General features: G+C 41.9%; 1 protein-coding gene across 1 annotated transcript in view; it reads right to left on the bottom strand.

The window, feature by feature from the left end:
* The window catches only part of LOC133208681 (dedicator of cytokinesis protein 1-like), a 94800-nt gene that overhangs the window by 41938 nt on the left and 26424 nt on the right, over positions 1 to 26438 (bottom strand). The window contains exons 7-15 of the mRNA XM_061346741.1: positions 24442 to 24482; positions 22924 to 23014; positions 19748 to 19867; positions 10037 to 10126; positions 6851 to 6955; positions 4667 to 4808; positions 4388 to 4466; positions 3771 to 3855; positions 2066 to 2152 (exon numbers count right to left, since the gene is read on the bottom strand). Of these exons, the coding sequence (XP_061202725.1) occupies positions 2066 to 2152; positions 3771 to 3855; positions 4388 to 4466; positions 4667 to 4808; positions 6851 to 6955; positions 10037 to 10126; positions 19748 to 19867; positions 22924 to 23014; positions 24442 to 24482 (840 nt within the window). The remainder of the gene's footprint in view (positions 1 to 2065; positions 2153 to 3770; positions 3856 to 4387; positions 4467 to 4666; positions 4809 to 6850; positions 6956 to 10036; positions 10127 to 19747; positions 19868 to 22923; positions 23015 to 24441; positions 24483 to 26438) is intronic.

The following is a 26438-nucleotide window of genomic DNA, read 5'->3' as shown; positions in this document are numbered from 1 at the left end:
GACTTCTCTGTATCAGCAATCATGGCTTTCTTTCTCATTCTCCTTTCTTTTACTACTCTTCTCATCCTCCCTCTAATCTTTTTAAAAGCAGATGGAGAATTGCAGTTCCCATCCTCCTACTATAAACTGTGCTTTGGAACTTACTGACAGCTATTAAAAATATCTACATTTGTGAATTATGAGTCTTCCAAGTAGCTTGCTAACTCTGGGCACTACACCATCTATTCAGGGCAAACACAAACTGCATACTCCTGATCCAATAGCAACACTAAAAAGCTAAGCATCAAAGCAAACCAGAGATTAGCATTTTTGCCTTTTAAAACCAAATGCAATTCCAAATCCAGTTTCTAATTCACCGCCTGGCCTCAGCAAATGTTTACCCTACAACTACTTGTGTCCAGCTAAAACAAAGCAGATAGAGAATAATGAATGTGCACAACACATTCCTCGCAGATAACGAACAGATTGAAAAGGTTTAGGTAAAAGGAATCAGAAGGAGTTTTAAAAGCAAATAGATTAAAGGCAATTATGCATATTCCTCTATGAGTTAGGTAGCATAATACACTGCATTTATCAAACTACTCAATTTTCTCTCAGCACTGGTTTCCTATGATCTCACCTCTTCCTTTAAAGATATTCTAGCTCCATCAATAAAATATGAAATGTGCAACGCTACTTTAACTCACAGTGTTTAGTGAAACATCAATACTATCTGTATCCATAGGCAGAATTTAGCCTTACAGGAATGTAAACCCCATGAGCATGCTTCCAGCTGACAGGAATGTTGAAGAAAGCCATCCTGATTTTGGAGTAACTATGCCAGAGCTAGGTCAAAAGTTGCCCCTTGCCATCTTCCCACCTATTATTAAGCTCCATTCTGGTATCATTTTTCAGCGACGTGACTAAAATAATCCTTACTTTCAAAGAGCTCATAGAAAGTCCTCTCCAAGGATTTATACCCATTTCGATGACAAGTGTAGTGCCAAAGGTGTGCGTGTACAAATTGCCTGCACAAAGCAGCCTGCCAGCCTGTGCTCTTAATTCATAAGGAAAAGAGACTTTCATCAGCCTTCACAAACACCACTTTTTGCAGTCATGAAGATAAACACAATCTTCCCTATCAGGATTATATTGAACTTACAAAGTTCATTAAAAATTCAATGTGTTTTATTCAGCTGCCTATTACTGTCAAACCCCACATTCATATTCTGTTACTATAGATACCATAGTAATTTCCCGCATTACTTCTGTTCATCTAAATACAACTGTCCAACATAACCTCAATGGAGCAAAGAAAAAGGTTTTAATTAATCATATGCAAATTGTTCTTTTCCTTTAAAAATAAGCCTCACAAGAGAGGTTTAAACACTGCAGTAACAATGTTTTTATTGCTACTTAAAAATTACAGCTGCGTAAGAATAACTTAATCTTAAAGGCGTTTAACGGATATTTCTTATCTAAACAGTCTAAATGGCAGATCAGAAATGCCTAGTTTGGAGCTGCTCTGTGGGGTTGCGAGGGTGCATTTGGGCTAACTATGGAAAGGAAACAACAACAGCCTTCCATCACAAGTGGTAAGTAGAGAAGAAACGCAGACACGTAGAATACATTCGATTTATGGTCTGCTTTGAACATTACAATCAAAGCATCCAAATCCTCGTTTCCAAAATTCAGACCAGTTTCACCTTGATGTAGCAGAGCTCCCCTATGACACCTCAGGTCCCTCTTCATTTTAGGCACACAGCTCACACCACAGGCTGTAATGGCTGTAACCTGCTGAAAGCCAGGAGTACTTCAAGCACTTGATCAGACCTTGACCTAAAGGCCTGGAAGAGTCAGCTCACATTTGCTCCTCTCAGGAGTGGAAAAGCATCCCTTGAGTCACCCCCAGTCAATAATCAGCATCCTCAGCAAGCAAGTTCCCCTTGTCTTCAGATGCCAGATACAGTCCCATTGACAGCTTGTTCACAGAACTGAAGCACAGCGTACAGAAATGTACCAGCTCCCTGGCTGTGTAAGAGCCTCATTCTTTTATGCAATCTCAATAAAGACAAATTGATCTTACCATGAAAACGGATTTGACTTCAAACCACCTCAGAATCCCTGGTAATTTGTAAGCAGTCACGTAGATGGTTCTCTCAATCCACATATTCTGCAAGTATAACACAAACATCACATTGTCAGATTGACAGCTTTTATCATAAGCAAAGCTTTAAAGCATCCTAATCAGGAAAAGGATCCACAACACGACAAACACTGAAGCCAGGGGGATGTTTCAAACAGTATGTGCCTGGGGAGATGATGGAGTGACTGCCACAGATTTATATCTGACACATGGCTTAACAGAGAAGAACTGCTCTCTTACCCAAGGAGAACACTATCTAAAAGGTCCAGTGGTTTTACTTGGACTGTCATTTTTCCCATGAGAGCTTTTACTCCACACATCATATTAATATGGAGAATGCTTCCTCCCCAGGAAGGCAGAGGAGCCAAGATGGGCTCCCAGGGGAGCCTGGGCCATCCCCATCCTTGGAGGTTTCAAGTCCTGCTCTGAGCAGCTCTGACCCCAGAGCTGATCCTGCCTGACGCAGAGGCTGGACCTGAGATCCCATCTTGACCACATTTGTGATTCTGTGATTCCATCGGAGCTGTAAACTGCAACAGCTTCCTTGTAACATCTCATTATTAGTTTGAATTTAAGGATATGCGATTGAACATGTCTTCCTTGACACATATCAAAGCTATCTCTTGATTCTAGACTTTGTTAGAACTGGCAGATGTTGGTAGCTCATCTTACTTATTATGAGGCTTTCTGTAAAATAGAATTGATTATGCCATTCTCTATTAACAGAAAAAATGATTTCAAAGTGATTTAGATAAAACCACATTTTCTGTCTACACTCAAAACATATTGGAAACTGTCACACTCCAGTCTAGCATTATGCTTTTGGAAAACAAGGGTCTCCTACCTCCTTAGCTAAACCCACCTAGATTAGCAAATCAGTCATTTTCGATATGACTGCCACCAAGAGTAGCTACAGATGCTAAAGGAATCATAGAATCTGGAATGGTTCGGGTTGGAAGGGACCTTAAAGCTCATCCAGTTCCAACCCCCTTCCTTCCACCAGAGCAGCTTGCTCCGAGCCCCATCCAACCTATAGGAAACCAAATACTCAGCATTTAGTGGCACACTGATTGGATTAGAGCCTGCTACTACACAGAAGCCCAAGTTCCTTGCTCAAGAAATATGCACTGATTTCTAACTTTAATTACTACTACCCTACTACTTTACTACTAACTGCACCCACTAGAACCCCTGTGAATAAAATGGTGTCTATAAAAACCAAAAAGGCAATCAACTTGATGCAACCTGCTGCAAACGTTTTGATGGATACAAGCTGTGCTCAAAGGGAGTTTTATTGACCATTACATGAAACATATGGTTTAGTTAACAAATAAAAGTATTCCCGCAAAAAGACTTTTAGATGCCTGACTGGAATCTTCATGGCAAGATATGTTTTGGTGAGAGATGTATCTTTTCAGGTAGAGCCATTTTATGCTTTGTTATCAAAATAGTTGGGTTTTAAGAAAGCAAAAAGAGTTTTGCCCATTATAAAACACAATGAGTTGGGTTAACTGAATTTCTATGAAAAAAAAATCACATTTAAACCTTATTTTTCAACAAACAACACATAACCAATGCTTCAAATTCTGCAAATGGAAGGCAATAAACAAGCAAACCCCCGGGTATGCTCTGATCATCTTTTTACCGCAAATTCATTGTCCGGGTTTTTCTCTCCTTTTCGAACAGGACGTGAATACTCAAACCGCTGCACTTCGTTCACCCTGTAGAAACTGAAGAAAGGGAAAAGCACAATCAAAATCAAACACTATCTGTTTAGGAATTGCTGCTAAACTCTAGTACTGGAATAGAAGCTTATGAATAAATATAAAATGCTTACGGGATCACTGCTTCCCAGTGGGTTGGATGGAATTGCTGCTAATATTATCTACAAGATGTCCTCACAATTACTACCCTCCTTGGCTGTGTGCAGAGGGACATTTTACAGAGGCATGTAGGACAGGACAGAGGGGAGACTGAGCTGAGCTCTTAGGCAGAAGCTCTTCCCTGTGAGGGTGCTGAGGAGCTGGCACAGGGTGCCCAGAGAAGCTGTGGCTGCCCCATCCCTGGCAGTGCTCAAGGCCAGGTTGGACACAGGGGCTTGGAGCAAGCTGCTCTAGTGGAAGGGGTCCCTGCCTGTGGCAGGGGTTGGAACTGCATAAGCTTTAAGGTCCCTTCCCACCCAAACAACTCTAGGGTTTTATGAAGAACTAGTTCTAGCTCTTCAAAGGAAACCGAAGAGGTGGAAACCCAACCCAAACTCACCTCACGATTTGTTCCGACACTGGCCTGTGAAACTTGGATGGTAAATCCAGCTTGGGCTTTACAGTAAAGCACTGAATATCTGAATTCAGGGGTTAAGAACTGAAAAGCAAATTTCAGTCATGCAGAACAGGCAGCTCAACGGGAACACGAAGGAAGAACAGAACAACAAAATCAATGTATTGCACCCATGGTGGCAGAAGCTCGACCATCTCCTGCTTGTGCTGGCCACAAATCCTCAATCTGTGTGGCCACAGGAGCTGCTGCACAGCCAAAGGATACACTGGCCAGAGGAGTTTTTAATGTCATCGCCCGGGGGAGACGTTGTCTTCATTTTCTCTGCGTTTGGAAACTGAGTCAATAACCGTGCTTCGAAGTCCTCGCGGCGTTCGTACTCCTTCCCCCGGTAAATGAAGACTTTGTTCTGGAAGCAAATTGAAAGGCATAATCAAAGAGATGGAGCATCTCTCCTGTGAGGAAAAGCTGAGAGGGTTGGGCTTGTTCAGCCTGGAGAAGACTTCAGGGAAACCTTATTGTGACCTTTCAGTTCTAAAACGTGGCCTATAAGAAAGATGGGGAGAGACTCTTTAGCAGGGCCTGTTGCAATAGGACAACGGGTGATGGTTTTAAACTGAAAGAGGGAGATTCAGGCTGGACCTGAAGAAGAAATATTTTCAATGAGGGTGGTAAAACACTGGCACAGGTAGCCTGAAGAGGTGGTGGGTGCTCCATCCCTGAAGACACTCAAGGCCAGGCTAGATGTGGTTCTGTGTAACCTGATCTAGTTGAAGATGTCCCTGCTCATTGCATGGGGTTGGACTGGATGAGCTTTAAAGGTCCCTTCCAACACAAACTATTCTATGATTCTCTGATCTTAATACCACCATCCTCAGTAATGAACTGGGATCTTCAAATCATTGACTTCAATGCTGTTAAGTGAGAAATGTTACATTCCTCACACTGTGATATAATCAATAGAGTACAAATATTTCCTGCCAATTCAATAAAGCACAAATGGATTTCCCTACCTCCAGTTCAGTACTGAGATCATGAAGCATGTGCTTACCTTTAGACATATGGACAAACCAGACTAAATTTAACAGGATCCAAATACATGATTACAAGAATGTATATAATTGGTGCCCACTGAAAATGCATTAAGACAAACTGCATCAAGACAAAATGCATCCTCTAATTATAGAGGAACTACAGAGGGACAAACCCAAGATGTTCCTCTGTTGTTCCTCTCAGCCACAGCTAATGGTAGAATTGATGTAAGTAAAGAGAATTAGGCTTTTTACACACAAATGTTTATTAAAAGACAATGAAGTGAGCTAGTAAGAGTAGCAAAGAGTAGCTAGCAAAGAGAAAATGTCAATTTTAGAAGGTTCAAAGATACTGACTTCTAGAAAGACCCATACATCCTAGATTTTATAGTAGTCTGTTCAATTTTTGTCATTGTACATCTGTCTGCATAACTTTTAAATTAAGTATATTGTATTTCTGAGTATTGATTTCTTCTTTTAACAATAAAGAAAATGAAGAAATATTTTATACAGTCCATTTATACACTGAACAAGAACATAACGTTCCAAGGAAAAGTGTAAAAGGCGATTTGATTTTAACAGATCAAACATATTAAAGTAAGTTTTGACATCAACTTACATCTAAATATGCTTAACTTCATTGCTCATGTCACAGTGAACTCCTGGTGAAAAAATTATACAGCACTTAATAGAAAAAGGGTGTTATGACCGGGGTAGCAAACTGGAATAGTTTACATTTACCCAATTGGGTTTAGTTCTGCAATGGTGCCTTTTGAAACGCACAGCAGATGCAAGAATACTCACATGAAAACATGGTCGCATACAAAAGCTTCTCTACCACACTCATATATAAATATATACATGTATAACTATACTCATATACATATATATAGTTATATATATACACATACACACATAAAAAGACACACAGACCCCTGTCAGGCAAACACATCACCATTTCAGGTTGTTTTGGTTATTACCCTGATGGATTAGGTGGTATATTTTCATTTCTAGTGATACCCTGAAGAAGTATGAGATATGTTTGAAGAAAAACCTTTCCTAATAAAATTCAATTATCCATATTAGAAACTGGGAAGGAAAAAATAATGTGCTGTGGCTGCCCCATCCCTGGCAGTGTTCAAGGCCAGGCTGGACACAGGGGCTTGGAGCAAGCTGCTCTAGTGGAAGGTGTCCCTGCCTGTGGCAGGGGGTTAGAACCAGTTAAGCTTTAAGGCCCCTTCCAGCCCAAACCAGTCTGGGATTCTGTGAATGTTTGGTTGCATACACCTAAACCCCAACCATCAATGTTAGGTAGATTGTAAATAACCCACTGACATACAATAATGTACTTTTCCCACTACCAAGGGCAATTTCCAATGCAAGCAACCCTGCCATCAACTGGAAAAAGGTGGACACTTACCCTTATGAACGTCGGAAATCCCTGGCCGTAGTATCCAACAGCAAAATAGTCTGGCTTTGGTCTTATCACTTTCACAATGTTTTCATAGAACTGGGCTTGCTTTCTCTGCAAAAGAAATGGGAGGAATTTTAACAACCTAAACTTGTAGGAGATTCGTCATACTTAAGATCTAGATCTCTTCTATGGGCATCTCTAGCTTAAAGGTGGACATGTTTCATCTCCCCCTTTTTCTTCACCTTTCTGTCAGATACATGCTAACATTTTGATGTATTAGACTCTGTAGCCATTACTTTTATCCCCATCTTGCTGAACATCACTGGTCCATATCCAATATCTCCATTTTGATGAAGGTCAAGAATCTGCAAGGCAGCCAGAACTGATGGCGACACTGCTGACGCCGAAACCCTGGAACGATGAAGCACAAACTACAGCAGCCAGCTCATGTCGACGGTGCCAACTCCTCATTTTTCTACTACTTCTTTTCCATATTTACAAGTATTTATTTGCATATGGAAAGCACACAGCTGAGAACTGCAGCAAAATGTATATTTTGGAAGAAATCCATGTCGGACGCCTTCTGGTTTTGAAGCAGAATCTTTCTTTATCTCAAATGATGAAATAATATCAAATGTGCAGCTTCAGACGATCCGTTCATTAACTTATTTTTAGCCTATTACTTGCTGTAAGCGAATGAATCCTGATTTGGGCGGAGGATTATTACTGCTCCCATACGAGAGATAACAGTAAATGGCAAGAAGACTACAAAGACCCAGCTCTGCCGTATATTTCTTACCTGTTGTAAAACTGTTTTGTTATTTGTGAATTGTCTTAGAGTCTAATAGTTAATACTGCTTGAATAAAAGACACAACAGGGAGAACAGAAAGAAACAAAAACATTTAGATTGTATTATGGGGGAGGAAGAAAAGAAGAACTAGCAAGCTAATGCCCTGCAGCAGCAGCAACAAGAAAACCCAATGGGTAGGTGAGACCTGACTACTGTGGAAGTCTGAATTATGATCTTAGCCTTAGTAGGGATCAATGCCCAGTGCATGCTGGTACTAATTTTTGTGGCATCTCTCTCAATTTCTCTTGTCTGATAAATAAAGAACAGATAAACTCAGTTGTGAGAATTGGAGGTTCTGGGTCTATCCTATTAGAAGTGGGCAAAACTCCATTTTCATATGCAGAAGAACTGTATGTGGCTCCACTGCCTGGAAGTATGTCACTTAATGTAAAGCATGACATATTTACTGTTCAAGACAATGGTGAAAAATACATAACTCAGTATTATTGGCCATCAGCTACAATGTATGAAGTGCAAATTCAGACTTCTCCACAATGGGTATAGTATGGTTAAGCCGAGTGGTTGCCTCTGTGACAGAGCCGTTCATGTTCCCATGTGCAAGCATAAAGGAGATGGAAAATGAAAAATGAGAGACTTGGAAAGTAGCTATCTACTGGTGAATAATCATATCTGACACATGAGAATCATTTCTAGCTCAGGAAGAATCTCTACCTTTTATAGTGAAATGAAGAATACTGTCTATTGAATGCAGCCCTGCGGGCAGCAGGCCAAGGAAGACTCTTCTGCACACTGCAGGACCTCCAGGTATACATCCCTTTTATCACTTGCAGTGACATGACACCAGGCTCCAGATTTGTAAGGTAAATCAATATAATCAGTCTGTCACTAAAACCAGTTAAGATGCCACAAAAGGAGGATATCAAGAAGGGATATAAATTCAGCTCGAGAGAGCTGGAGGACAAAACCATGGATAAAAGAAAAGGAAGACCATGTAAAAGAGTGAAGAAACCATATCATTGAGAGGAGTGGTGTTTACCTTTACTCTTTCCTCCCCAAGAAGGGAGATTCTGGGGAGATAGGGATGGAGATGCTTCTGAGATGACTGTTGGCCATCCTCAAACTGAGCACTGGTGTCAGTGGAGGAAGAGGGTGCAATGACCTGGGCTGGGTTTGGCTGAGGTAGAGTTAATTTTCTTCAAGTAGCTGGTATGGGGCTGTGCATTTGTGCTGGAAACAGCACTGATCACACAGGGGAGTTTTAGTATCAATGAGCAGTGCTTGCACAGAGTCAAGGTATTCATTAGGGACTGTAGTGACAGGACAACGGGCAATGGGTTAAAACTTAAACAAGGGAAATTTAGATTGGATATAAGGAGGAAGTTCTTTCCTGTGAGGGTGGTGAGGCACTGGAATGGGTTGCCCAGGGAGGTTGTGAATGCTCCATCCCTGGCAGTGTTCAAGACCAGGTTGAACAGACCCTTGGGTGCCATGGTTTAGTATGAGGTGTTCCTGCCCATGGCAGGGGGGTTGGAACTGGATGATCTTAAGGTCCTTTCCAACCCTCACTATTCTATGAGTCTATGATTCTAAGGTCTTTTATGCTCCTCACCCCATCAGTGAGCAGGCTGGGGGTACATGAGGAGTTATGGGGGACACAGCCAGGACAACTGGTCCCAATTGACCAAAGGGATATTCAAGACTGTATGGAGTCATGATCAGTGTCTACAGATGGGGGAAGAAGAAGAAAGGGGAGATGCTGGGAGTGATGGAGTTTGTCTTCCCAAGTCACCAATGTGTGTGATGGAGGCTGGGGAGTGCAAAGGTAAAATGTGTCAAAACCCTGAAAGTCAACACTTTTCATTTAGGACTGGAATCATGCCCCAGCTCCTGTGAAAACAGTTGAGAAGTTTGGTGGGACAGTGACAGCTGCCATTTATCTCTTTGGAAAAGAGCAGGAGATAAAAAATGGTGCAGGCATAATGAATGGATAACGTCAGGGCAAAAATAACTGACTCTAGACATGAATGCCTGGGGATTATTCATACCTAAAAAAAGAAACGTGAATGTGGCAAGACACTTGAGAGAGAATGGGGATTTTTTCATGTTCCCATTTATATTTAAATTCCAAATTTCCTTTTATACCCCAAATCAATCAGCTTAACATTACTGAAATCTTTTTCTTTCAGCTAAAAGAACAGAAATCCACTCTTTTTTGGCCCTCCAGTGGTAGCCAGTTAATCAACATCAGTCCAGCAGAGCCAACGTGGGCATCTATTTCTGCATCTTTCTGTCATAAAAGAGATTTTCAGTATGATTTTAAAAGCTTAGAAATCGGATCCTAAAAGGAATTGTTGCAGTGACTGTGTCATTAAAAACCTACCAGGAGTTCACTGAGTTGTTCATAATCAAACATTTCATTTTCATACTGTTCCGCAAGTTCTTTCCCCAAGGCAATGGCCTCTTCCCACATCTGTGGAAAAAAATGTCACGACACAAGAAGAAAACAGAATTACACACCTTGGTGAAGCAGCAACACTGGAATAAAATGAATGTTAATAAACACAACAAAATGCTTTGGGTCGCATGCTGAAAACAGTGTGCATCTGATGTGCTCATAGCCATGGCAGCAATAGACATGTCTCTGTTTCATAGAATCACAATTGTTTAGGTTGGAAAGGACCTTTAAGATCATCGAGTCCAACTGCTAGACTATCAGTGCCAAGTCCACCACTAACCCATGCTCCTGTGTCACATCTACTCATCTTTTAAACACCTCCATGGATGGTGACTCCAGCCCTGCCCTGGGCAGCCTGTTCCAATGCCTGAGCACCCTCTGGGGAAGGATTTGCTCCTCATCTCCACCCAAGCTTCTCCTGATGCAGCTTGAGGCCATTTCTTCTTGTCTCATCCCTTGTTAATTGGGAAAAAGAGACAGACCCCCACCTTGCTATGACCTCATTTTAAGTAGTTGTAGGGAGTGATAACATCTCTCCTCAGCCTCCTTTTCTCCAGACTGAACCCCCCAGGTCCCTCAGCCATTCCCCATCACACTTGTCCTCCAGGCCCTGCACCAGCTCCATTGCCCTTCTCTGGCCCCGCTCCAGCACCTCAAAGTCTCTCTTGTAGTGAGGGGCCCAGAGCTGAACACAGGATTCGAGGTGTGGCTTCATCAGTGCCCAGCACAGGGGAACAATTCCTGCCCTGATATAGACCAGGATGCCACTGGCCTTCTTGGCTGCCTCCACACAAGCTACTCATGTTCACCACTTGTGACCAGCCACCAACTGGGTTTAACTCCATTCACCACCACTCTTTGGGCTCACGTTAGTTAAGCAGGACCTGCCTTTCATAAACCCATGCTGACTAGGCCTGACCATTCCGTTGTCCTGTGTGTGACATGTGATGGCACTGAAGATGATCTGCTCCATAACCTGCTCTGGCAAGGAATGCAAATTGACTTGATACAAATCAAGTAAAATGATCAAATTGCTTTAGAAATAAAATGATTCCTGTTAACCTCAACTAGATGTCCAATAATGTATAAACACAGCCTGCTCACAAAGAAACCCAGAATCTGCTACTTTGGATAAATGCTGTTGATTGATTACAGTTCATAACCAACCCTCTCTAATATCTATAGTCCATATTACACAGGACAGGCAATTTGCAGATACTGCTTTTCACAACTATTCATTGTATTTGCATTGGTTCTTTTTCCCCTCTTGTTCCTCAACCATGAAATTCAGCAGCCGTCTCAACTGACCCAAAGAAATCTAACAATGTCCTTCAGCTCTTCAGAAGCCAAAACTCTTAATGAGGAGCAGCAAGAATGTTTTAAATATGTATGTTTCATTTTTGTCTTCTCTAAATGCAAAGAACGGCTCAAAAGCAAAGAGATGCTTCAGTTAGCACACCAGGCTACCTACCATCAAACCTGGTGACCTGCCTCTGCTGCTGACATTTGGTTGGCACTGCTGACTTCACTTTATCAAAAGAATGAGATTTGGAATGAGTTATAAATCTATGTGGCTTGTATTACCCTTCATCTTCAATTTAAATCCTCTGTCCACACCACCTAATTCTCCTCTCAGCACCGTGCCACATGGTCCTTGCCCTGGTGAAATACCGAGATGGCTGCAGCTACAAAGAGCAATTGGATGCTCTTTGTAGAGGAGGGCTGAGGAAAAGGGATGAACACAATTCCCCATCCCTCCCCTGAAGACATCCACCTTTGGGAATGAAGAGTTAGTGATGAAGCACCACAGCTTTCCAAGGTGGTAGGAGACGGATGCTGCGGAGAGAGAGGGGGAACAGCACCCCTGGAGAAACCTTCATGCACACAACTGATTCCTGCATGCATCCCATATGGATCCCATAATCCATAAAAGCACCATGAAAATAAAGAGGTATTTTTTCCCAAGACCCCATGAAAGCCAAAATCCTCCATCAAACAACACAAATGAACCCCACCACCACTCAAAGCCCAACATCAATGTTGGGTGAGTTTTGTCTTTCGATCTGCGGGTTGAAATCACATTTCTTAGTGTATCAGTGAAACATGGATAACAATAAGACTTTTAGGAAAACTCCTAGTTCTAGATGCTGATCTAAAACTAGAAGTAAAACCTTAAGGGTTCATATGACTGTCAGTAAGACCGAAACTGCTGCAAGCACTGGCTGAGGAGTCAGGCAGGGCACAGCTACCTGTGATTTAGAGGCACAAACACAAGGCTGGGACCTAGAATCTCATTCTTTCTTTCCTTAGGAGTTAGCAATTTGGAGCCCAGCCAGGCTGAATCCTCAGCAAGTCTTCATGTCAATGCCACAGAAACAAGATGCAGCTTGGGTCCCACTGGTTTGCTCTCCATCCCTGCTCCTCCCTGGAAACAAGGTGCCAGTTTTCACGTGGACGGTACCCATCCCTCAAAGCAAAGGATGGAATGAAAGAATGTCCTGTCAGACTGAGAGGGAAGGGATGGAAAGGAGCAACGTGAAGAGGCAGTGAGCTGCTGATGGTGGAGAAGATGAGGAGCTGCAAAACGAAGAATAGTTATAAGAGATTGCAGGGAGAAAGGAGGAGAGATTTATGCCCTTCAAGTAAGGGGAAAATATGGGCCACAAAACTACCCTGGGATGGCTGAGCAAGGGAAAAGCAGCTTTTGAGTCCTAAAGAAAACAAATAGGCAGATGCTTGGGCAAACAGAAACTGAGCAATGACCTAATTTAAGACAGAAAGGTGATGATGCCCACAAGGGGTAGAGGCTGGTACCTCCATTAACTTTCCTTATGGCTCCATGTGATATTCGACCCCTTCTCTTGGTTTTACTACGACAAGGAGCATAATACCATTTTTCTTGGGTGGAGGACTGGAATGAGCAGGAGCTACCTCATGCTTGTTATGAAGATGAAAAAAGCATCACAACAACTAATCCAGTCACTGTAATGAGGGATCATGTCTGCAGGAAAGCACGAGGCAGAATGTACACTCTGGATGCTTTTATCTCTATTATGGATCTAATCTAGAATGATGATACAGAGCATGTTGTTATCTCTAAACAAAAATTAACAGGACTTTAATAGTGAAGGCACAGTTGCAGAGAATGAAGTATATTTTCACATACAAGGCTGAGTTAATTTTGACTCAGAGGAGTAATACTAGACCAATTTATAGAACCTAAACTAATATTGAGCTGTTTGGTAAGCCAGCAAGTGAAACCCTTCAAAATCATTTAACCTTTCTTCATTTTGACTGCCATTTTCTGTTTAACTTCAGCCATCCATAACTTCTGCACATTTTCATTTTAAAGAAAATGGCATTACCATAGTTTTCCCTGTCCTGGTTCTCTGCTTGCGTGTTCCACATTTAACCAGTCCCTCTCCAAACCCAAAGCAATTCTACTCTCTTTTCTGCTGTGAAAACATTTGTAGATGATCTCAGGCAAACAGCTTTGGAGCTGCATGAGACTGGGAATAAGTGGAAGTCTAAATAACTTGAGATTTGCATTGACAGTGTATGCACACTCATTCCGTTCTTGCACTGAATCCTGGATGAGCATCGATACTGTGACCTGTTTCCAAAGCACATCTGGCAACTCAAAGCATGACCTCAATGCTAAGACATTTACCACTAATTGCACCTCATCATCAAGAAGTAAGGGGTTCTGGGTTAGCAATGGGAGAGAGGAGGGGAGGAGAGGAGCTCTCCATGTCACCGTGGCTTTGCAGCTCATGAGTCACATCACTGTAAGCCCACCCCAGATTGCAATGCCCTGGAGCAACGTGCTCTAGTGGAAGGTGTTCCTGCTTATGGCAGGGAGTTGGAACTGGATGAGCTTTAAGGTCTCCCCCAACACAAACGAGTTTGGGATTCTATGATTCTAAAATCAGACCTCTGCAGTGTGCCCATTAATGCCGACAAAGCATTGTCACCAATTAAATGATGAGTTTAGCAGAAGTAAAACTTGGTTTTGACTATTCTTCCTTTCCCAGCCTTTCAGTCAAGACTGTAAGCACATCAGAGTAGAGGCCGAGTTTCCGCTGCACTTCTGCCATCCTGAACAAACCCTTTAGACGTTACTGAATATTAATATTATGAATAAAATATGAATTTTATAAATGTTTCAGAGACTAAAAAAATGAAGCCTCAAATTAAGTATGATCTAGATTTAGCTCATGTACAATATACATGCAGTAATGACACTATCCTAGCATATTTCCTAGTACCCACTCCCTTAAGTGGCGATCATAGAGTCCTAGAATGGTTTGTGTTGGAAAGGACCTTAAAAGTCATCCAGTTCCAATCCCTGCCAGGGGCAGGGACACCCCACACTAAACCCTGTCACCCAAGGCTCCATCCAACCTGGCCTTGAACACTACCAGGGATGGAGCATTCACAACTTCCCTGGGCAAATATCACATGCCCTCAACTCCAGAGCTGCCTTATCCACTCTGGTGTTTGTGCAGCTGGACCACACCACCTGCAGCATCCCCTAAAACTCAGCCAAAGCTGGTTATTTCCCCAACATCATAAGAGCAGCAGGACCCGTGTGTTTAAAATCCTCTGCACAACCCTCTGAAAAATCTCTCTGTTTACTACAGAGCCAATTTATTCAGGTGAGGACAGCACGGCTGTGGCAAAGGATCCTGATAAATGAAATCTATATTCTTGAAGGTCAATAACTCCCAATCTGCTCCCTTGCAGATTTGCTGCCTTGGAAGGTTTCCCAGGTTTGCCCAGGACATGGCAGGTCTTCTGGAGGAATGAGCCGTACAGGGAGCTACTACACAGGATTTGTACCATGTACAACTCATTAATGCAAGAAACAATTTATCTGGAGAGTGCACCAGAGAGAGAGGCTGGCAACGGGGAAGGAAAACGCTTCTTCTATACTGAAGGCATAAGAAAAATGTGTGTAGCCTAAATTCAGTTGTGTAGACACACAAATTGTTATGGGAAAGACTTTTGAGCATGCAGAAGGAGGTGTTTTTAGGGAAAACCTAGCAATTTAATTCAGTTTTGAAGCTGGATTGCTTGTTGCCCAGAAAGAACTGCAGCATCCAATTTAGGTTTTGAGGTTCCTTAATAGTAGCAGAGGAGGATCTTAGGTTATATCTTAGCTCCCGCTGAGTTAATGGTCAGTAAAAATGACATAGTCTTGGATAAGAATATTACCATGCAATATCCTGATGTCTGAGGGACATTCCAAGCTGTTTGAATTTCAGATAGCATTAATTAGCCATCAGGTGAGCTTAATACTTGAAGTCAAATATTAAAACACAGTATTTCTCTATTGACAGGATGGCATTCAAGATGTGGGAGATACAGCCATGGTTGGAAAAACCTTTAAACCAACTCGCTATCCTCACTTGGAATGCAGTCAAACAGCGCATCTTTCCTCTCTGAGAAATCTCTGTCCTTCACAGCTCTCAGGACAGGCTCACAATCTGACATGGGATTTGAGTTGGCCGTGAGCCTTGCACTGATTTTTGGCAGACAGGTGAATTTCACCACTCTCCAGTTAGATGGAAAAAAAAAAGCCTTTTGATGCCATCCCATGAGCTGGAAAAAAAAGATAGTTTAAGCCAAAAGCATGGCATTTACTGTGGAGTTACAAATATTTTGTGTTTGTGGCTCAGTAAAGCAGTAAAAGCTTCTTTTTTTGAGGGTGGGAAGAAGGAAGGAGGAGCAGAAATAAATGATCAGTGTGCATTTATCTACATTTTCAGCTTATGAAAGAGCAGTGGAAGACATGGAGTGATTTACAGACTGCAGCATCCCACTGGCAAATAGGAAAAACGTTGCTGTTCCTACATTGTATTGTGTAGGGATAAGAATGCTGCTGCTTCTTTACTGCTCTAGAGATCACACAAACCTGTTCTAAAACTAATACCCTATCTCTGTCAATGACACTGAGTATTTCTTGGCTTCAGCATTTCATTAGCATTGACCAACATCAAAATTTCACTCCCATTCCTCATCACTTTATTACCGCCATTTGTTCTCCTTATTGTCCTGAGATACCCAAACCTACCAATTTCCAGGAAAATCCCTGGATTAAGGGCTTTTGAAAACCACAAAGCCTCGGCAGAACACAGGAGGAGCAAACACTTCAGAGCAGTTCAAAGGACAGGTTAGACTGCCATGATGAGTGTGAGGATAAGGCTCCTAAGGTGTCGTGGTTTACATTCCGTCAGCCACGCAGTCTCTCTCTCACTCCCTGCCCCTTCCTCCCCCCGCTCCCAGAGGGATGGGGAGAAGAAGCAAAAGAATGTAACTCCCATGGGTTGAGATAAGAGCAGTCAGTAACTAAGGTATAACACAAACCACTGCTGCTGCCACCAATGATAATAATGATAAGGGAAATAACAAGGGAAGAGAATACAACTGCTCACCACCCGCTGACTGATACCCAGCCCGACAGAGCAGTGATCTCACCCTTCTGGGTAACTGCCCTCAGTTTATATACTGGGCATGACGTGCTGTGGTATGGAATACCTCTTTGGTCAGTTTGGGTCAGGTGTCCTGTCTCTGCTTCCTCCCGGCTTCCCCTCCTCCCTGGCAGAGCATGAGGCTCACAAAGTCCTTGGTCAGGCTGAACATTACTGAGCAGTAACTAAAACCATCGGTGTTATCAGTGCTGTTCCCAGGCTGAAAGTCAAAACCACAGCACTGTAGCAACCACTAAGAAGGAGAAAAGTGACTGCTACTGCTGAACCCAGGACATAAGGGCAAAAGCCAAGAGATGGAGATGAGACTGGAAAGTGCAATGCAGTGAGGAATGGTAGAGAGAAACCTATGAGTATAGCAGGAAAACTTGGAAGTAACGTTTCATTTTGGAAACAAGGAGCTTAGAGGAGTATTGAAAAGTATGGCTAATAAGGAATCAACTCCGTAAAGTAGAACAACAAAATGCAGGAGTTGATTCTGACAATTTACTGAAGGTGAAAGGTGCACTTCAGCTTTACAGAAGACTGGTTCAAGGACAAGAAGTCAAATGTAAGTAAAGTAACAAGCTTCCAAAGATTAATGTATTGAAAAATTGAAATAAAAATGAGGAATCTTACATGCAACTGAAGCTACAAATAACAGGGACATTCATGGTGAAAATAGTAATTTATTCTCAGCCAAAATGAGAAGCCCAAACTCCAACTTTCAGTGCAAGCCCACATTCTATTATTAAATTACAAATTTCTCAAGCACTTCTGGTCTACTCCATTTCAGTTGGCGTATGAAGGATTATATCCTCTAAATTCATCTCATCATGGATCTTAGTAATTAGGGATTAAGCCTCAGGGTTGGTCTTCAGTTGAAAGCGCACCACGTGTTCTCCCTGAGGAACTGCAATCAACATTGAATCCTGGAATGGTTTGAGTGGGAAGGGACCTTAAAGCTCACCCAGCTCCAACCCCTGCCATGGGCAGGGACACCTTCCACTAGAGCAGCTTGCTCCAAGCCCCTGTGTCCAACCTGGCCTGGAAGTAGCTCTACGGCTGCCCAAGATAGAGCGACCTTCTTTGACATTTCTTGTTAACTTGATGGGAAGAGAAAGTAAAGTAATGGGATCAACGCAGACTGATTCGCCAGCCAGACACAGATGGGAGATTACAGTCAAAAAAAGACGAATTGGTTGGTGTATTGATACAGTCTTCTAAAAACACACAGCAAATACTGTTTCCAATATGTTCCTCATCATGGAATGGCATCTTTATAGTAGCTGGTGGACTGCATCTGCAAACTGCACAGGTAAATAGAAGGAGTTGGTTTAACCTAGTGTCAGAACATCCCAAATGAGAGGATTAGCTTAATTCTACTGTGGAAACCTTGACTTTGAGCTTCCTGACATTTGAAAATGTATGTTAGATGCTCAGATTCTCGGTGAATATTGATTTTGGTTTTCCTTTTCATTGAACAATGCAAAAAGTTTTCACCAACTTGGAGTAGCCAGAAAATGAGAGAAGATCTGTAACTAGGAAAAGAGTGCTCTGAAAATGAATCATCTCCTCACACACACACACACACACACACACATCATGCAGGAATGATATGACTTATAAAAGGAATAGGAATGAGTAATCGCAGTGGTCCCTTCAATATCACTGTTCACCATAAATGTGTAGAATCATGAAGATTCAGTTCTATAATCTACCTATAAGGGAAAACACAGCATTTCCAGTGCTATCTGTTTTGAAAGCAGGCAGAGCCTTATTTCTAGCTGTAAAACCTGAAAGAATTAAGACTGCTTATTCAGCCTAACGTGGGTCCCTCAGGCGTGGAGGCCGTGCTGGGTAATGTGGCACGGGCTGGAAAGTGAGCAGCAGGTATTTTGCCTGCTGTTTATATAAACAGCTCATTAGCTCCATCAGCAGAAACGGGGTGGCTACAGCTTTAAGCCAGGTTGTTTTCACTACAGCTCGAAAGGATGCTGCAGCTTCTAATTTACAGCTAAAATGCATTGCCCCCAGTGCTCAGAAGAACAATTCCCACCGCCTGTATATGAGCATCATAAAAGACTAACTGGGAAGCCATAAAGATGTAAACCAACAATATAAAAACATGCGACTTCTGGCTTTTTCCCTTCCAGAGAGGAATGCAACATTAAAATGTACTTTCAAATCAGTTGTGACCTCTATCGAGGTTCTCCTTTCCTGCTGTTAAAGGGTTAGTAAAAGCCTGCTGGGCAGCAGAAGCGTGCTGTGGAATCTAGTGCTACCCACTGCACAGGCATCAAGGCACCTACATGAGCCCCTGCATTTATTTAGTATCCTTTATTAACAACTTCTAAATATTCCATCGAGATAAGGTATAAAAGTTGACCTTTTAGGGGGTGTTTCTATCAAAATACTAATCTGATTCTGCTAAAAACTGACTTGGGAAACATGAGCTGGTTGGATAATGTTTGAGTTCTGCCCGAAAATGACATTTCTATTTGCAAGACATTTATGAAACAAAGATTGCTTTTGAAAACCCAAGTTTGTGTCTCTGAAATACTCTGTCAAAGAGATTTCTACTTCTCTATTTAATATTTTTGTGCATAAACTACTCATACACTGATATGTCCCTGTCTACCAGTTTAAACCCTTCACCTCTAATGATGGGTAACAACAGCACACTCCCCTTCCCACCATGCAATGCCCAATGCAGACTCATCATATGATAAAACATGCAATTGTAATTCATCTGAGAACATTTCCACCTTCTTATAACATGAACCACAGACATCCATTCTCTGAGGGAATCTTTTTGTGTACAACACGAAAAACAAGGGTAGCTGAAGGATTGCCTTAGCCGTTGTAATTGCCAGAAAACCTAAGTCCCCCAAACTACATGCATCACTTTCTTATTTTCTCCATGGCATCGTATGCACATCTATTTCCCCTTAACACAGCAGTTATAAATGTACCATTGATTTCTGTTTTCCTCTTTTTTTTAGTATCATTACTTTAAGTGCTAGCTGGTGGACTGTTTACATAAAGCACTCCAAATAACTTATAACAAGTTTAAGTCTCCCTGAAGGTCACTGGATGCAAACCACGTTTACTATTCAACTTAAAAGCAGAAAAACATATTTGGACTTTTTTCTTCCCTTTTTACCTTGCCCTTGTCAAAGTAATGGATAATTTCTTGATAGAGTTGATCTTTCAACTGTCCTTGAGTAGCAGCTTGGTATCCATCCCGCTGGGTAAGATGTGCTGCACATGCTTCTTCAGACCACTAAATCATACAAGAAAGAGGGGAAAAGGGAAAGTAAATCAAAAGTTATGAAGTACATCAGTAAAATGAGGCTAAAGAAAACACACATTGTTTAAAGAGCTGGCACCACAGTTAATGCCCTAACAAAGATTTTTTCTGCAGCTGTATACTTTGATTCCTTGGGCTCAAGGACCATGTATTTGAATGCTCTAATTGGAAGCTAATTGCATGTATCAGCTGGAGGGAAACTTCATGAGCTAGTTTCCTCTCCACAGAGAGTTTCAGGAGACCAACCTTGGCCTGCTGATGGGTACAACCTGCTGGATGCATAATGAACATTCTCAGGTTTATGCTGAGAGAAGCCACGAAGCAGATACATCAATATAAATGGAAAGGACTGCAGGACAGAAATTAAATGGCTAAAAATCACAGAGGATGTTTGGAGGCACAGAAAAGCACAACTAACTTTATACAGGTTGTCTTAGTAGCTCTTGCTCTTCAAGCAAATGCCTAATGGATGAGAAGCAAGGCACAGATATTAGATGAATTTATTCATAGACCTGATAGGACCAAACAATTCCCTGCATCTTTCTCCCCTGCACCTTTTACTCTAGTGTCCAGTAAGGAATGGATGCAATGAAAACCTCAGGACTCCAGTATTCCTATCACCATTTCTTCATTGCCCTTCTCTTCTCCCACTAATGCTCCCTATGACCTACCTGGGGGTGAAACAACACTGGAGTTTTCCCCAGACAGGACACTATCACTAAAGCCTACACTTCCATAACTATTTCCATGGGTCTAGCAGGAAATTATTACCTTATAGACTCACCAACCTCTATCAAATCAAATCATATCACAAACCATTAAATCAAATGAAACTTCTCATAGGTTGGAAAAGAGTCAGGGGCAGGAGCTCCAATAGGACTTGTTGCCTCCAGAAACTGAGTTCCAGAACATAAACTGATGACAGAACTGTTCACTTTCTTCTCTGAAAATCAAAGTTACTAAAGGAGGAGGTCTGCCTGCTCAAATAAAATGCTGTCACACTAGGAAAAGAAGAAAAGATCATGTGGAGATCAGCATCTCACAGATTTATTCAGAGTTACTGTTATATATTGAATCAGAGAATGGGTTGGGCTGGGAAAGACCTTAAGATCATCCACTTCCAACCACCTGCCATGGGCAGGCACACCTCACACTAGAACAGTTGCTCAAGGCCCTGTCTCAGATCTCAGGATCTGAGTCTCTTGCAAATCATGTGCTGCTGTTTGAATACTCGCCCCATAGTGTATCTATGTGGAAAATCCTCACCTTTCCTTTAGTAATATAACTATAGGAAAAGCCAACAAAAGAAGGATTTTCTACTTTCAGTTCTACTGCCAAAAATGATAATGTTTTCCCAATGAACTGAAATTAGGCAAGGTCACATCCTGCTCTGTTTTAACTCTCATACACTGACAGAACAAAACCTACCTGGTAAGATTACTCAAGCACAAGGGGTATTATGGGTTCAGATGACTGTGTGAATGAAGATAAGCATGAAAACTTATATCACCCAGGTTTACCTCTTATATCTTATTAAATCTCACCCAACTACTTCTTAATTTGGCCAAAATGTGTTTGGCTAAAGAGACAATTTGGACAATTTCGCACCACAAAGCTGTGTTTCTGAGAAACACAAACTTCACAGAGTCTGCAATGCAATGGCATCTTTTTCAACATCCTAAGAACCACTATTTTCTGCTAGTTTTGAACATCTTAATTTTGACTAAGTGGGATGAAAACACACTTGACTCTGCTTTCTTGTGCATGCTTCATCAGCTTGCAGTTACCTGGAGGAAGTGATGGTCGCTCTGCCTCCACAGGGAGAGCCTTCTCACACATTTAAAGGTGAAATTATGGAAAGCTCTCAGTCCTGACCTAAATGTGATCCCATTAAAATCAATGTAATGAAATATATGCCAATGACGAGTGTCATTGGAAGTCCTGTCCTCAAGGTTGGACAGAAATCTCAAGCGCTTAAAGTTATACACACATCAGTATTGATGCTCAAGGAATACTAAACTCCTCCATCCACTGGTAGTACCAGGATGTTGTTTGAGATAGATAAATGTACTTTTAGAATAAAATAATCCCAAACTATACATATTTAGAAACAAAAATCCACTTAGTTAGGAAAAACTGTGACAAATATTATCCTTACATTTGCCATCTTCTACTGATACCCATTGTAAGAAAAGAAAACTGCATTTATTTTCAGTGAATTACAGAAGTATATTAAATCAAATCACTTGGTCTCCAGAAACACTCTTTAAGAAAAAACAAAACTGGCTAAAGTCTAATTTAATGTCTCATAAAGCATACTGACTAACAAGATCAAGCCATAACAGGTAAAAGTTTGACATTTTAAGGCATGGTTCGTTCTATCACTCTTGTAGGCAACGCAGCACCTGTAGCAGGGAATGAATGCTTTATCTTGCCTAAAAGGTTCATTCATGTGAAGTGTGATGAGCAAGCACTGCACAATTTGGCAGTTCTGTTTCATGTCCCTCGTGGGAATACGTGAGATCTTTATAGCCACTGACTCAGCGAGTTACTCATTCGAACTTCTACCCACAGGCAGCCAAATGCACCAGTCTGTGTGACTGAAGGTGTCAGAGCCATCTCTTCACATCTTCACCTCTCTGACACGTCTCAGCACAGAAAAGTTCATTACCAAAGTAGTGATTGCATCCTTCCCTGTGAGGGTGCTGAGGCGCTGGCACAGGGTGCCCAGAGAAGCTGTGGCTGCCCCATCCCTGGCAGTGTTCAAGGCCAGGTTGGACACAGGGGCTTGGAGCAAGCTGCTGCAGTGGAAGGGGTCCCTGCCCGTGGCAGGGGTTGGAGCTGGAGGAGCTTTAAGGCCCCTTCCAACCCAAACACTTCCAGGATCCTATGAAGATGGGTAACGCATGCTCTGGCACAGCACACAGCTGATTAATCAGTTTAAAGTGCAGATGTTCTAAGGGTGACAATACCACTATGGGTTAGTGCTGACCTGACTTTTGAAGCTTGTGATGGATTTTGGTGTTTACCTTGAGAAGCTTTGCATGCAGAAGTAGCGTGTAGGCAGCTTCCGTATAGTTATCACACTCCTTGTGCAGGTCACACAGCTTGTACAAATACCTGCAAGTAATAAAAAACAACAGTTCTTAAATGTTACTAAATAATTTAGTCTGGAGATTACAATGGTTCAACTCTATCTCCAGCCAACTAAAAGTATGTGGGACTAGTTAAAGCTCCTATTTCTGTGTGCAGACAACCTTTAGGACCATCTGCATTTCCAATGTTGTCTTTTTCCAATGCACATAAATGACTTGTGCTGATTGATGTATCAAATGCAGATGTGCTTTGCAGGAGCTCTCATTCCAATTGTTTAGCCATGGTGACAGATATAAGTCTTTCTACTTACCTTCAATATGATCACACCTCTGGAAAGGGTTTCTCTTCATTTGGCTGTTGGGTTTTACTAGTGGCAATTCAAAACCAATCAAAACTGTTTTGAAAAGCCAATGAAAATACATAACTTTGAGATTTCTTATGTCATAACTTTGATATTTATTATGACATAACTTTGATATTTATTATGACATAACTTTGATATTTATCATGACATAACTTCCATATTTATTATGACACATTGTAAGTTTCTTAATAGAAACAGGAGATAATTTGGGTGGGGGCTTGCCAGTGAGACACAATTTATCTTTATAGGGATGCTGAACAGAGCAGCCCACCAGCTCGTAACTCCACGTTTGTCCACAGTTACCAGGCCTGCTCTTTGCTAGATTTTACTTCCTTTTTTCAGACTAATAAAGCACTAAAACAATTCAAGCAGCAGGGAACAGGTTCACAAGTGAAAATCCTTCCAACAAGGTAACAAGCACCTGAGAATGAACTGATGAATAATATTTGGATACCTAAAAGGGCACTAAAAACACAAGCTTCATCATTTTAGCACAACAATCGAGCCAATTTTAAGCCAAAGTACAAAGAAGGGACTAGGAACCCTGAGGTTTACAAAAAGCACAACAATCTATTACCAGTTTTACTTTGTGGGAAAATGGATTTTGAAAGGCTCCTAAAAGCTTTACATTTCGAACAGGCATCAGTCATACTATTATTTAATAGCCCTTTTTATCCCAAGTCACATATTTTGGACCTCACCAGGAAGCAAACTTATTTTCCTATTGAGCTTACTTTGGGTTTATTTATTGTGAGGTGTCCCTGCCCATGGCAGGGGGGTTGGAACTGGATGATCTTGAGGTCCTTTCCAACCCTACTTATTCTATAATTCTATTCTCTTCATGTGACAATAGTACTGAGGACCTCAGTGTTCATCATAATATAACTGAAGGAGAAGGGGGATAAAACATACGTCATGACTCTAAGTTCTCACTCACTGTTTTCCAGGTAAGTTTTTAATGTACCTAAGGTTCAAGGTATGGTTTTTAACCTCTTTTCCCTCAGCTGCCTGCTTAACATGAGCTAAATTTCCTCCAGTCACCCTACAGAAAGGCAAGCAGAGTTTGTCACCGATCGTGATTACAAACCTGATGTACATTTCTTCTCTCTCGATCTCCTTGTAGAAGTTCTGAAAAACAACATCATTTTGTTACAAAGCCTTTGATTTCACAGCCTGGGATGTACACAGAACATGCTCTGAATTAAAAATTCATAACTGTGGAACACCGACCTCAAAGCTGCAAAATGAAATTTGCCTCCAGTGCTAGAACACCAGTTATTTAACGCACAAAGTCGAACGCTGTGATGTTTCATGATGCACCGTATTAGGGCTTATGTCTCATTGCAAAGGTTAAGATTTGGAAGAGTTTTACTGCTAGAAATGTGCTTCTGGCATTTGCAAGTAACACATCATGAACCATTTACACTTGAAACTTTGCAATATGCATACCCATCATCTCTAAGCAACAACTGTATGGATTTAAAACTCCAAACCTTAGTTGAGCAATACATCATCTGCCCTTGAATTCTAATAGTTTCTTTGGAAATAAAAAGTTGGATTAGTGTTATTTATCTGGTTCCATATGCCACACATTATCATCACTTTCTTCTGAAATGTTTGAATGTCTCCAGTCTTGAGATAAACTAGTTAACGTGACAAATATTGGAAATGCAATATGTGATAAATTGGGTGAGATATTAAAGGCATTTCTGAATCAAGTTTAAAGTTTGATTTCAAAAGTTAAAATGTATCTAAGAAAACAAAATACAAAGAAATTTCTTCACTGAATTAAAGTAAGTTCCAATGTGAAATGAAACCAGTCTTGAGTAGCCACTGATCACAGAACCATGGAAAGGTTTGGGTTGGAAGGGACCTTAAAGCTCATCCAGTTCCAACCCCTGCCACAGGCAGGGACCCCTTCCACTGGAGCAGCTTGCTCCAAGCCCCTGTGTCCAACATGGCCTTGAACACTGCCAGGGATGGGGCAGCCACAGCTTCTCTGGGCACCCTGTGCCAGCACCTCAACACCCTCACAGGGAAGAGCTTCTGCCTAAGAGCTCAGCTCAGTCTCCCCTCGGGCAGGTTCAAGCCATTCCCCTTGGCCTGTCCCTACATGCTCCTGTAAAAAAAACCCTCTATACATGCACAATCTCAATACAAAACTGTTCCCTTTAAAAAAGAACCAAAAGATGATCTATATTCCACGGTTGGAAATGATATATTATTCTGTGGACATACGGTGTTAGTTGATATAACCGCTCCCTGTTTTGGACTTTGACTCCAAAGACAAACTGAGCCACGTGAACAATTTCTGCCAGTTTACCTTACTTGTGTTTTGATTGCTTTTTTAAAGTACAGGAGACTTCTGAGTTAGCTGGATCAATACTGTTACTGAATTTTATCCCAGTGTTGCTGCCAGCTGCTCTGCCCTTCTGATGCAGCTCAAGTAGCGACACGAAATCAACCAAAATGGGAAGATACTTTGGCAGCAGACTGATGTTACATTGCCCACAGATCCCTCTTCCCCAGAAGCAGTCTCTGTGCCTGTCCCATCTTTGGGGACAGGTTCCCACATCCCCCTTATGCTGTGCTGGTCCACACATGTGCAGCCCTGCAGCCGATTGGGCAAGCAACTGGTGGGGATGAAAAGTAACCAGAGGGGAAGAGCCTGAGCTTTCAGCAAGATCCCTCCTTAGATTTTCCCCATCTTTGTCAGTGCTCAAGGCCAGGTTGGACACAGGGGCTTGGAGCAAGCTGCTCTAGTGGAAGGTGTCCCTGCCCGTGGCAGGGGTTGGAGCTGGATGAGCTTTGAGGTCCCTTCCAACACAAACCACTCTGGGATTCAGTGATCTGCTTTGCTGCCTTGATGGCATCTTTGCTTTTACCAGGATTGCCAGCAGTCGAAATAAGCAGCTGAGGGAATGGGGACAACTTGTATTTTATTTTTTAACATTAGCACTGGCTTAAATGCATGTTAAAACCTCTGACTTAAACTGTAGTCAATACAGGCAAATTTAATCCCGTGAAAGCCTCTGCTTTCCCAATTAATAACCCTTTGAGACCTCAGGTGGGAATTGTGCCGAG

The sequence above is a fragment of the Neopsephotus bourkii genome, unplaced genomic scaffold (assembly GCF_033783945.1).
Source record: "Neopsephotus bourkii isolate Nb327-2 ecotype Australia unplaced genomic scaffold, CSIRO-AGI_Nbou_v1 NB_274, whole genome shotgun sequence".
In the NCBI taxonomy this organism is placed as follows: Eukaryota; Metazoa; Chordata; class Aves; order Psittaciformes; family Psittacidae; genus Neopsephotus; species Neopsephotus bourkii.
This window is presented reverse-complemented; position numbering and strand designations above follow the sequence as displayed.